This window comes from Notothenia coriiceps, unplaced genomic scaffold (genome assembly GCF_000735185.1).
Source record: "Notothenia coriiceps isolate Sejong01 unplaced genomic scaffold, NC01 NC01_scaffold00001574, whole genome shotgun sequence".
Taxonomy (NCBI): domain Eukaryota; kingdom Metazoa; phylum Chordata; class Actinopteri; order Perciformes; family Nototheniidae; genus Notothenia; species Notothenia coriiceps.
In genome coordinates, this window is record NW_011334275.1 from 1 (window position 1) to 12,543 (window position 12,543).

Consider the following 12,543-nt stretch of genomic DNA (forward strand, 5'->3'; position numbering starts at 1 on the left):
GGCTATATTGGGCTGATTTCCTCCCTCATACTTTTACCACTACGTATTTAGACTATTGTGATGTATTGTTTTAAAACTGCATTAACTAACTTTCTGTATTTTACTATCAAAAAACTACAGCTAGTTTAGACTCGTGAAGTACTCAGATCTTGTACTTTGAGTAAAAGTAGAAGTACTCAGATCTTGTACTTGAGTAAAAGTAGAAGTACTCAGATCTTGTTCTTGAGTAAAAGTAGAAGTACTCAGATCTTGTACTTGAGTAAAAGTAGAAGTACTCAGATCTTGTTCTTGAGTAAAAGTAGAAGTACTCAGATCTTGTACTTGAGTAAAAGTAGAAGTACTCAGATCTTGTTCTTTAATAAAAGTACATGTAGTAAATATATGTATTGGAGTAAAAGTACACAATTTACCTAGAAGTAGGATACAATGGAAATACTCAAGTACCTCAGAATTGTATTTAAGTACAGTACTTGAGTAAACTTGTACTTAGTTACTTCTCATCTCTGGTCTGCATGAAATAGAGTCTTGAAAACACTGAGATGAGTTATGTTTAAATACAAAATGTGGTCACATTGGATTTATTAGCTGCTGAAGTTTGAATGTATGTCCGTTTTCTTTCATTTCATTTTGTCTATATGATGATTTCTGGAAACATAAGAAACTCTTTGTATCCGTCCAGGGCTCAGCAGCTGGTAAAAAGTACAAATTTGTCGTCACTGGTCACGGAAAATACGAGAAGATCCCCGTGGACGAGGATGGAGAAGAGTTTGCTGACGGAGAAGACGGTGAGACACAACATGTGAAAGCTTCTTTATATGAAGAATGATATCAATGCTCTGTGGGGCTCAATGTGTAAAGAAAAACTCACGCTCATCTCCTTAAAGACATCCCTTATTCTTTATTTTATAATTCTTTATATTATGTTGTATTTATATTTGTATTAATCTATCAAATAATCTTTCCATAACACCAAATATATTTTTTCTATATTTATAAAATAAAGACAATCTAGTATTTATTGGAATAAAAGCTGTTATATTTTGAATATGAATAAATAAAATTAAAAAAATAAATACATAAAATAAAATACATGTTTTTAAATGTATATATTTTTACAATTAATTTTCAAAATGTTTTATATGATATTTAATTATTTCAAAATTCATTATTTTCTGTTTACATGTTTTTTTATTTATTCTAATATTTTAGTTTTTGTTTTGGACAACTTTCATTTTTAGATTAATGGGGACTTTATTTTAAAATTTATTTTTATATTATTTTCTTTATTTATATATTGAGCAATTTATTTTTTAATCATATAGGCAGATTTTTGTTTTAATTATTGTATTTTATTCAACATATTTTTGTCCCCTGTAGTTCAATTAAACCTGTACATATTTACAATTTTTACATTTGAGAAATGTTGTCCACCATTTTATTTGTTTTTTTAATTAATTGTTGTTGGTTTATATAATTGTATCCACACCTAGGCAACTTCCTTCTAACATTCCCACAATGCAAAGTGCTGCATTTTATAGATGTTGAATCTGATTTGTGTAACAAAATTATCATTTTTAAATCCTCAATTTATTTAGCGTTATTTAGCATTTTGGGTAAGACAGTGTGTGATCGACCCAAACAAATGGAATCTTGTTTTTGAAGAGTTATGAATTATTCACGAGAACTTTTAACCAAAACACAATTTCAATGTTGAACTTGCATTATAAGAACAATGAGAGGAACAAACGAGAGGCTCTGATTTTACTGAAAACATAAACGCTTTAATCGAATTAAGACACACTTTTCTCTTTTTCCAGCTTTTCAACACAAAACATCCAGACAACCAGTCACACAAATGAAACACAAAGCACTTGTCAAGTATAAAGTCCAAAGCAGACTTTTCTATAACACAAACATCATTCGTTTTAAACACTGAGACTTCTGCACCTGTACATTGAACATATATCATAACTTCTTGTTCACCTTGGCACGTATATATTATATATATTGTATTAGCTTAAGTTGCGGCGAACCCCCTCGCTGTTCTGTTAAAGTCTTTTGGTTCCTCTTCTTGACCTTTCCGCCCAATCAGACCCATTTCAAAAACTGTCGAAATCTTCGTCGTCGGCCTTGACGCCGCCTCTTTCAACCTTTTAGCGTCAAACTTTGGACTGAAGAGCAGCAGGGGCAGCCGTTGGGCGAACGATGGTACCTCTTTCTGGTCGTCCGTCTCCTCTTGCGTCTTCTTGTCCTCGCTTTTGTTCAGCTCGATCTGGTGCATGATGTTCTCCTTACTGCTGAACATTTGGAAGAGACAGGCGTTCCACATTTTCGCCGCTACGGGAGCGTCTTTGGTTTCGTTCTCGTCTTGATTTTCGGGCTTGTCCCGGCCTTCTCTTCGGCCTTTTTCACCTCTTTCTGGTCCGTCCCAGCGGCCTCCTTTTTGGGGCCAACCTCTGGAAATGTGGGCTCTTCCTGCTCCACCACCATGTGCTTCTTGAGTCTGGACCAACCGCTCAGTTTGGATTTCACTCCCTTCGGCTTTTGCATGACTTTCAGAAGGGCCTCAGCGGGGAGGGATTCAACGCTTTCCCTTTTCTCCGGCGCAGATTTCACTGCAGCTGGTTCTTCTTTCTTATCTTTTCCTTTTTCTTCACTTCCTGTTGCAGTGCTGGGCTTTTGGCGTCCATCTTTAGTCTTGCTTTCAGCTACAGGCTCTTTCTTATACGCAACATCAGCTTTTGTCTCAGGTACAGGTTTCTGGACTTGATCTTTTCCTAATAGTTTCCGGACTGCCTTCAGAGGATCCTGGTCGTCACCTTTGGGCACAGGTTTGACTTCAGGAGGGTTCGTCTTTGGTTTGGCGACTCCTTGAACTGGTCTCTGAGACGTTTTCCCTTGTGTCGTTGGGGGTTTAGACTTTGGTGGTTCTTGGAACACCGTTTTCTCTTGTTTTGCAACCTGACTGGAAACCATGCTCGTCTCTTGTGCTATCGTTGTTACAAAGATGTCAGACGCCTGTGAAACGATAATGATGGGAATTGAAGGGGTGACGGCAACCTTCACCTCCCTCACCTGGGGTTTCTCGGCCTCTTTGGGAGTTTCTTTATCTTTAGACACCTCTGGCATAGCTTGTTCCTTCACAGGTGTTTCTTGAATTGGTGCATTACATTCTACTGGTTCCTCTTTTGGCGCGTTAACCTCCTCGTCAGCTTGCGTCTTGGAACCGGAGATACCAAAAGCTGGAGAGTAGGTTTTAATTCCTCCGTGAGCAGCATATTCAGCCGGTGTCAATCCACGGTAGCCAGACTTTGATTTTTTAGCAGTTTGAGTTGGGGTTTTAGGTCTCTGAAAGCCTACAGGTGACGGTGACATCCCGTACGTAGGTGTCCTTGGTCTTTTAAAACCAGGCGAAGTGGTCATGAGTCGGGATGCCTCGTATGTTGGAGTCTTAGGCCTCTGGTTGCTGTAAGAAGTCACTGCTGGTGTTTTGGGCTCAGTTGTTGGGGGTTTAGGTCTTTGAGAGCCAGCTGGAGCAGCTTCTCTTGACAGATCAGGCTCTGATTGTGTCATATTGATGCTCTGCTGGATTGGTTTTACCACTGGAGTCATGACCAAATGAATGTCCCCGTTTGGTATCATTTCAGCAGGCTTAGGCTCACTGATCTTCTCGCTTTGGGAAACAGACAAACTGATCTTCTCGCTTTGGGAAGTTGACAAACTGCTCATCGCAGAAAGTGTTTTGGGCGTTTTTGACCTCTCTGGCTCTACTGTGATTGGCGACACGGCGAACAAGAGAGGATTCGGCCTTGAGACTTCAAAGACCGGCGTTGCAGCCCGATTCTTGGTGTATGCCGGGGTTCGAGGCCGTCCTGTTGGTGTTTTAACTCTGATTTCAGAAGTTGGAGTTGCTCTTTTGATATCAGAAGTTGGAGTTGCTCTTTTGATATCAGAAGTTGGAGTTGCTCTTTTGATATCAGAAGTCGGGGTTGCTCTTATGATTTCAACCGTAGGTGTTCTTATAGTATTCATCTCCGTTGTTGGTGTGGTGCCCCTTTTAATTTCTGAAGTTGGTGTTTTCCTCTGGGGATCTGGGCCCAGTAAAGGAGGCAGAGCCGTCGGTGTTGTCCCTCTTCTGACCTCAGATACGGGAGTCAAATCTTGCATGGTTTCTGCCGGTGCTTTACTTTGAGGTGCTGTGCTGCCAATGACGGTTAAAGCAGCTGTGTCGTACACCGGTGTGGTCCTGGTTGACTCGTAGTAGGATGTGCTTGCCGTATACATCCTAATTTTGGGAACATCAAACATCGGTTTGGGCGATCTTGAACGGTCGGTCGCTTTGAATGTCGGACGTGGACTCCTGCATTTGGCCATCGGGATCAAAACAGTGAGAGGACGAATCAGAGATTGACCCCCCATTGCTTGATAAGGAGTTGGACTTTTTGCTTGTCGCGTCCCTCCAGTTGCGAAAGGTCTAAGACCGGCATTATTGTCAGCAAATGTGCTAAAAGCCGGCTTTCTTACTTCAGCAGCTGGTACTGTTGCCTCAGGTGTAAAGGAGGCTGGCAGTAAAGATGTTTTTGGCTCCGCAGGCTCAACGACTTGCCACGTAGCTGTTGAGACTTCAGACACGTTGGTGGACGCAGAATATGAAGAAACGGTGGTAGTATTCTGCGGGTAAGAGTGCAATGGGGACGCCACCATCTGAGGGGAGAATCTTCCCGGTCTCCCGTACGCCGCTCGATGTGGGTAAGGCGACGCCACATGTCGATAAAGCGGTCTGGCGGTGAACCTCGGAGGCTCCTGGACTCTGAAAAGACTGAACGGTGTCTCTGGAGTCTTGGGAGGCGTTGAGTGGTCACTGTGCTCGAGGTCAGGACTTGCTTCGTTCACGGGGGAAAGGTTGGAGCGGAAAAGCGTGGCGGGCTGCGATGCCTGAGCGGAGGCCTTCTTCTTGGCGGATCTCTTGAGGAGTTTCTGAAGCCGAACGTTGTCCTTTCCAGGTTTGGGAAGCAGGGGCGGAGGGTACTGCTGGTAAAGCAGGCCCGGGTTGGTGACAGCCCCGTAAGCGACAGCCATGAGCGCTTTGGCACCCTGAGGAGAAACAAAACAAAAAAGAGATATTGTCAGAAAAGACAAGAACAAAGTCATTGGATCTGGTTTAACAGAAAGTTAAACTCCCGAATGTTACGCACTCCCCCTTCCTCTCTCCTCTGCTCAGGTGTTCCTGATCTGAACTAATCAGGAGTATTTAGGAAGGCTGGGGGGAAAGAAGCTCTCTCTCTGACTCACTCACACTTAGCCATTGGTTCTATTTCCTGTTATTTCTTCGATTTTTAGTTTGGAGAACCTGGTAGCCAAGTTTTCGTGGTTTTCTTTTCTTAGTTAAGCCTATGCATTTATTTTAGCCCAGGCTGGCCCAGGATTCCTCCATGTTTTGTCCTTTTTGGCCAGTCCTCCAGACTTGTACCTTTTGTATAAGTTAGGTTCAAACATTTAAAATCAATAAACCATATTGTTTGTGTAAACTTTATCGGGTTTGCCTTTTTTACTACATGTTGGTCACAACTTGAGCCGTAACACTAAGACACATCCTTTAATAACCCACACAATGCCACAAATCTAAGTTAATGAAATTCTTAACGTGCTATTTTGTTAGTTAAACCTAAAAGTGTTACAACCTATAACTTTCTAAAATGACTTAAGGTAACCACACTGACATTTGGATCTGCATATTGAACATTTTCTTTTTGTGTCTTCTGCAGATTTATATCATGACGATTACTGAGGAGGTTTCCTGATCCAACAAAGACGTCGGCTGGACTTTAAAGTCATCATACATAAACATAAACTGACTCTCAGTTGGACAACTTCAAACCAAAAGTCCAAAAATCATCAAATGTCTATATTTTTATTATTTCCTCTTTGCTTTTGTATTTCCTGACACTCAGTGTTTGTATGATGTATATATCTGACTGTGAGCCTTCATGTTTCTGTCCCTCTCCACTGCAGCGTTTAGGTGAACCATTCCTAATGTGTGGTTGTCCTTGTGTGATGGTGTGTAGGAAAACTTTTGCAAAGTACATTTATTTGTATACGTACCACTTGGTTATTTTATCTGTTCAGCACTTAAACATTGGCTGAAGAACAATCTGAAGACTGCTCGCTGGAGACATACTTTGTCAAAAACTGGAAAAGCAGAGTTAATACTGATTACAAAAATTCTGAGAAAATGTATAACCATACCATACAATCAAATTTCATTTCCTGTTTGTGTTTTTATCAGACTTTTTACTCTGTCTTACTACAGACATTTCCCAACGTTTAATATGCATAAACTGAGGTGTCTGATTGTATGTGTTTGTAACCACTTTTCTGAAATAAATTAAAATCATTTTCTAATTTAGCTTTCTTTGTTTTATGTATTGTTAGACCATCGGATTACTAAACCATAATCATATCATTATATATCCTTGTACAGTACATCTAAAAATAGAAGTTATGTTTGTCTATGTTGGTCCTAAAAAACACCTCAGAAGCTGTCTGAATTTCCATTAAATAACTTTTGGAGATTCATGGTCCCCAGAGATGGGATAGGCTAACGGCCCGTCCACACAGCGGCGTGCGTTGAAGCTTGCCGGCGGGCGTGTCTGAAACTCGACCAACAACCAATCACATGAATATCCCGCCCCTCACACACAAGCAGCGGTTTGATTGGCTAGAGCTTGTACAGGCATATGATTCGATTGGCTGACGCTTCTGCCGAGGCTTCAAAAGTTCAACATTGCTCAACTTTTGAAGCGAGCCACACCAGCAAAGCTCCGCTTCGCTTCCCACAATGCAGTTCGGCGAAAAATGACGTCACCCCATTCAAAGTGAATGCTGTGTGGACGGGCCGTAAGGGGCGGGACATCTGTAAGCGGTTGACCAATCACATATTTGTTTACAAGGCACTCCAAAAACATAAAACTGAGGCTGCAGTCAAATAGTCCATTTAGCTTAGGAACCTTCCTAACGGAGTGAAATACCCGGAAGTCCCTCAGTGGCAGCCATGATAAGTGCCGTTCGAATTCTCTACATGATAGGAAAGGAGGTTTCAAACTTCCTTTATAACCTCCTTTAGCTTAGGAACCACTGGACCTCCCTTACCGAAAGGAGAGGAGAAAATGCTGCCCCACAATGCATTGCAGCCGCAGCATTTGACGTCACACAAGTCGGCCGTTCACGGAAACAACCGATTATGACCAAGAAATGATATCATGAAAGTTACGGTGCTTATTAAGCATTTTAAAACGTATGTGGTAAGTTGCCAAAGTGCTTTGTTTTGAACGTTCATCAGTATTATAATCAAAAAGAGAAATATGAACGTTAGTTTTTACTGAAATGATCAAATAAAGTCAACATTTCACTGAGCTGTGTGGGGTTTGTTCAACTTTTAAAAGATGTTTGAATGATATACACAGTGATAGATGTTAAGGACTAACGTTTATAATAAATACATTTGTATTGATTTTAAGATATTTTCATACAATCATACGTATTCGGATCATTTGTATTAATGTGGACCGGAGGGAGAGGGTGACGAGCATAAATTTCACCTTTCTTTTTTATTTCAATTCTAACTTTGGTCATGAAGAATATGTTTCTCTGTTGTCCATGTTCATAAAACATAAAACAACAGCATCAGAGCACGGTGCAGAGTCTCTAGATGAGTCCCTCCTTCTTATTAAACATCCATGTTGTAGTCCGCCGTATAGAAAACTGTAGTTTCCATAGTTTCCCCACAGCAGCAGACGCACATTCAGGACGTCCGCTGGCGCATCATAAACACGTCAGATAGTGAAAGTGCAGTCGGATTCTCTAAAGTACCGCAGTCTCTTCTCCTAAGTCCTTTTGAATTCTCCTATCCACTATCCCTTAACCCCGTGACCTTTCACTCAGAGGTCAAGGAATAGGAGATAGGGTTAGAATTTAGGAGCTGATTTTTGGATTATCGGACTGCAGCCTGAGACTGTCATTTAGAAAAATGCATATCTAAATTAATGTTATTATAGATAATACATGTATGGAAGACGATTACGGCCAAATGTGATATATTTTTCGGATTACTTATTTTTACATCTGGACTTTTTTCTCAGAATTCCCCCCATAAAATTCACTTTTGGTCAGATAAAAAAAAAACTATTCACATGTGTTCCTCATCCTCTACGGTATAAATGTTTCCATTGGAGTTTGACAGAAAGAACACATGTTCTGTGCCTGCAAAGGAGCGTGTAATCCTCCGACAAAGGTTAAAACAAACATCACTAATTTGGGTTTTAAGAGGTTTTCATGCACGTTAAAAACATGTGTCTTAAAGTCAACACAGATGCACTCGTCCTGGATGACTCATCACGTTTATGAAAGCCAGCGAACAGCAGGAGAATCTCCTGAACCCTTCCTGGATGATGTTACGCCTCACAGCTGATCCTGGGAGCTTTTTACCCGGCACTAAATTTAGTTTGGTGGCCGGCCAATCACCTGCTTCGCTTTTTTAAGACTCCAGCCCTTTTTTTACAGGCTGCATCACTTTCCCCGAAACACAATAAATCAGGGCGCTGTGATGCAGATCAGGTGGAGCTGCTCCATGTAACAGGAGCACTGTGTAGTGTACACTAACTGAGGTCATATTTCAGCATCAACTGCGTTATGTGTGCACCTATCAGCTGATCAACATCCCGAGGATCAATATGCATGGTGATGCTTTCATGTTTGGCTCTAAGTGCAACAACACTAGAGGTTTAATTAGGATACATGCCTGTTGGTAATATAACGAAGATTTATGGCTTAAATTTGAGTGAAAATGTCAAAGAAATCTTAAAGAAATGTCAATTTGTGATCTTAAAATCATGCAACTCAATTTAAAAGATCACTTAAATAATGCAACAGACGGAACAACATACTGAGGATTCAGCTATTCTTACAGCCTTAAATGTAGTGGAGCACAAAATGAAATTAAAAATGGTCATGAGGTAATCAAAAATCAAAATGGTTCATCCTCTGGGGAGCTGGGACAGGATTAGAACGTTTCAAAGCAAACTGTTGTTTTCTGTTAACGGTGTTAAAGTAAAAACACTGATATAGATTTTGTGTATCTGCTGAAAGTGAATGCAGAACATGTGACCTCATGACATCACAGCCCGACGACATCTGATAGGGCGTCAGAAATATGTTGTCACTGAGAATAACCAATCACACGAGAGGACAGGAATTTAAAATAAAAGCATGGAGACATTTAGTGGAACTGTTTCATACATTTCTAATCCTAAAAATAACTCAGTGAGATTAATATTACGTTTCTGATCATAGCTGACCGAGCAGTCCGTACAAAAACAACTGTCTCATCTCAGCAGTTATGAAACAGCATCACATCTTTTTAGATTAGCTTTTTATTAGCAACCCCCCACTTTAAATCTTCTTTTAGTCTTACCTACTTTTATATTGTTTTATTTATTTAATAGTTCTTAAAGGGTTTTATCTTATATTATTTATTTAAAAGCAGTTTCAATAGCGTTGGTTTCTTTTTACGTTGGTTTTTAAATATTTTAATCGTTTAACCTTCTATAGAATTATGACATTTGTATTTCTAATATCTTTATCTTTGTATTTCTGTTGTACCGATATGTTCCCTTTGTGTTATGGGGTTTTATGTTGTTGCATCGACTCAGTCGTCTTGTGTCTTATCTGTCGGAGAGAAATAAGTATTTATTTCATTTTGATTATCACACCTTTTAGCTCCTTGTGTCTCCTAACCTGTTCAAATGTTAACTGTTGCTGCATGTACCTTTAAAGGTTTCAACATGTGATCTGAGGGGAATTTCTTTTTGTTTATTTTTAACTTGTGACGTGTGCAAAATGTAAAGCACTTTGAGCTGCACGGGCTGTATGAGAAGTGCTACATAAGAAAAGCTTTATTATTATTATTTCATTCTCGGTTTATCATGAGTGACACCTCAGTGGTGGTAGTTTTTTCAAGCTGCCCCCCCACCCTTATTCCCACCTCCCTCTCTGAACCGACACATGAGAACCCGTTCCTCCTTTTAAGGCTGTGGGTAGGCTTGGTATTTGGAGCGCCTTCAGGAAGTTCAAAAGAGGAAAGGGTAATAATAGCCGTGTAATAAAAAACCAAGCCGCTCCACAATGCCCTCCTTTAAGTAAATGAATCCACCCCAAAAAGAAGTCATTAGGCGAAGTTACGAGGCTTCACACACACACACACACACACACACACACACACACACACACACACACACACACACACACACACACACACACACACACACACACACACACACACACACACACATAGTTTAAAAGGAAAAAGAAGGAACATACCAAGTAAAGACTTCTTGCTGGTGGTTCAAAGCGCTCCAGGCAGGTTCCCCTTGACAGAAGAGAACATTGATTCAATATCACACCTCACTGTATTACCCAGAATCACACAGCAGGAACACCTCAAAGCTAACATGTGCTCATCATCCAGTCATGCCTTATTGCAGATAAATGGCACAGTGTGTTGTAGAAACAGTGCAAAGCTAACACTTAGCTCAGCTCTGATGGTGCAAGAAACACCGATTCATCCAATCACACGTCAGATTTCTGGCTGGAGATGTCTTGCATTCGACACCAGCTTCCCTGCTCTCTACCTGCAGATTAAAACGGTGTAATTTTGGGGTGTTTACCTGTGCTACTGCTGCTCGGGGGGCGGCCGGCCGGCTGCTGCCTGCTTTTCCCAGCCGGAGTGTCAGAGGTTCATGTTGAGCCCAGCCCGACCCCCCCGTCCTACAAATGGAAGGAACAGACGCCATGGCAGTCCAAAAATAAAACCCTGCGAGCCGCTCAGAGTGACAGCAGAGAAAGAGGCAGCACGGACAGGCCACGGGACCTTAGGTTTCACCACATCAGGGCTCTAAAAGTGGGGTCCGTGGGCCATCCAGGGGTCCCTCAAGGATGTAGTGATCCTCCAGAGATCTCAGAAGAAACGAACCAACAAAACAACACAGTTGTTTAATTTCATGTCCCTTAGAAATATTTCAGTGATTCTTGATTTAAAAGCTTTAGAAAGAGAAAGGTTGTAGGTGTGAGTTCTTTGGTGGTTCAGAGGGTCCCAATTGTGGTTAGAGGTCCAATTATATTTCAGTGGGTTCTAGGGGTGATGTGAGGGTCTAATGCAATTGGATTTTAGGCAGTCTCCAGTCCTATTATATGTTCTAGGATTGCTTTATTGTAAAGTCTTAAAAAAGGGTTCTTAGGGCACTTTCACGACCTCATAGTCATTTGGGTTGGTCCCAAATCAAAGGGTCCAATGAGATTTCAGTAGGTTCTAGGTTTTCTTGGGGGTGATGTGAGGGTCTAATGCAATGGGATTTTAAGAGGTCTCCAGTCCTATGCTTTCTATTTTATTTGTAGGATCTCTACATTTGAAAAGTCCTCCAGAGGTTCTTAGGCCACAGGACCTTAGGTTTCACCACCCCAGGGCTAAGTGGGGTCCGTGGGCCATCCAGGGGTCCTTCAAGGATGTACTAGAGATCCTCGAGAAGTCTCAGAGAACACAGTTGTTTAACTTCATGTTCAGTAGAAATGATTAAAGACTTCTTGATTGGTTTATTGATTTAAAAGCTGTAGGTACAGGTTGGTGGTTGGTGGTTCAGAGGGTCAAGGGGTCCAATGATATTTCAGTAGGTTTTCTTGGGGGTGGTGTGAGGGTCTAATGCAATGGGATTTTAGGATGTCTCCAGTCAGGGAGGCTGGCCAACATGAGGCCCCACGCAAAGGTAAGTGATGAGGCCCTCTGTTTCGCGAGCGTCAAGGGAGGGGGGGGCGGGTGCCACACTAGTTGTACCGCATAAGCGCATACGTGTGCCGCATATTCGGCTCAGGTGAGGCCCCCTCCGCAAGGTGAGGCCCCATGCAGTCTGCATGATCGGCCTGTAGGGAGGGACGGCCCTGTCTCCAGTCCTATTTATATGTTTAGGATCTCTACATCTCTAAAAGTCCTCCAGAGGTTCTTTAGCCACAGGTTTCACCACCTCAAGGCTCTAAATCCAGGGCCATCCAGGGGTCCTTCAAGGATGTACTAGTGATTAGTCTCAGAGAACACAGTTATTTAATTTCATGTTCCTTGGAAGTAATTCAGTGATTCTTGATTGGTTTGGTGATTAATGAGCTGTTAGGCACAGGTGCTCAAACAACAATAAGAAGTGCAAGAGGAAATGTGGAAATAGTGCAGGAGAAGTTAATTATATGCAAGTCAACTAGAATGAGATGAGCTAAAGATGTAATGTAGAGCTAAATGCTGTTCAGTGAAATAAAGAACTGCTTATTGTAATAATAGATGAATATGTGAGATGCAAACAGATGAGTGTTATGAAGGTGGGTTTTAGGTGTTTGGTGGTTCAGAGGGTCACGATTGTGGTTAGGGGTCCAATTATGTTTTAGCTTTTAATGGGGGCCATGCGAGGGTCCAATTCATTGGGATTTCAGGAGTTCTCGAGTCCTATTTGA

The 12,543-nt window shown here is 41.4% G+C and overlaps 1 protein-coding gene across 1 annotated transcript; it reads right to left on the reverse strand.

Moving 5' to 3' along the window:
* Nucleotides 1-1,759: 1,759 nt before the first annotated feature.
* Nucleotides 1,760-10,869, reverse strand: LOC104962814 (mucin-17-like). Its single transcript, XM_010791316.1, has 3 exons — nt 10,722-10,869; nt 10,375-10,423; nt 1,760-5,094 (listed from the first exon to the last, which is right to left on the reverse strand). The coding sequence occupies exon 3, from the start codon at nt 5,077-5,079 to the stop codon at nt 2,338-2,340; it is 2,742 nt and encodes a 913-aa protein (XP_010789618.1). The 5' UTR covers nt 5,080-5,094; nt 10,375-10,423; nt 10,722-10,869; the 3' UTR covers nt 1,760-2,337.
* Between the last annotated feature and the right edge of the window lie 1,674 nt (nt 10,870-12,543).

Coding starts and splice junctions, on each gene's coding strand:
- LOC104962814 (XM_010791316.1), bottom strand. CDS start 5,079: ATGGCTGTCGCTTACGGGGCTGTCACCAACCCGGGCCTGCTTTACCAG.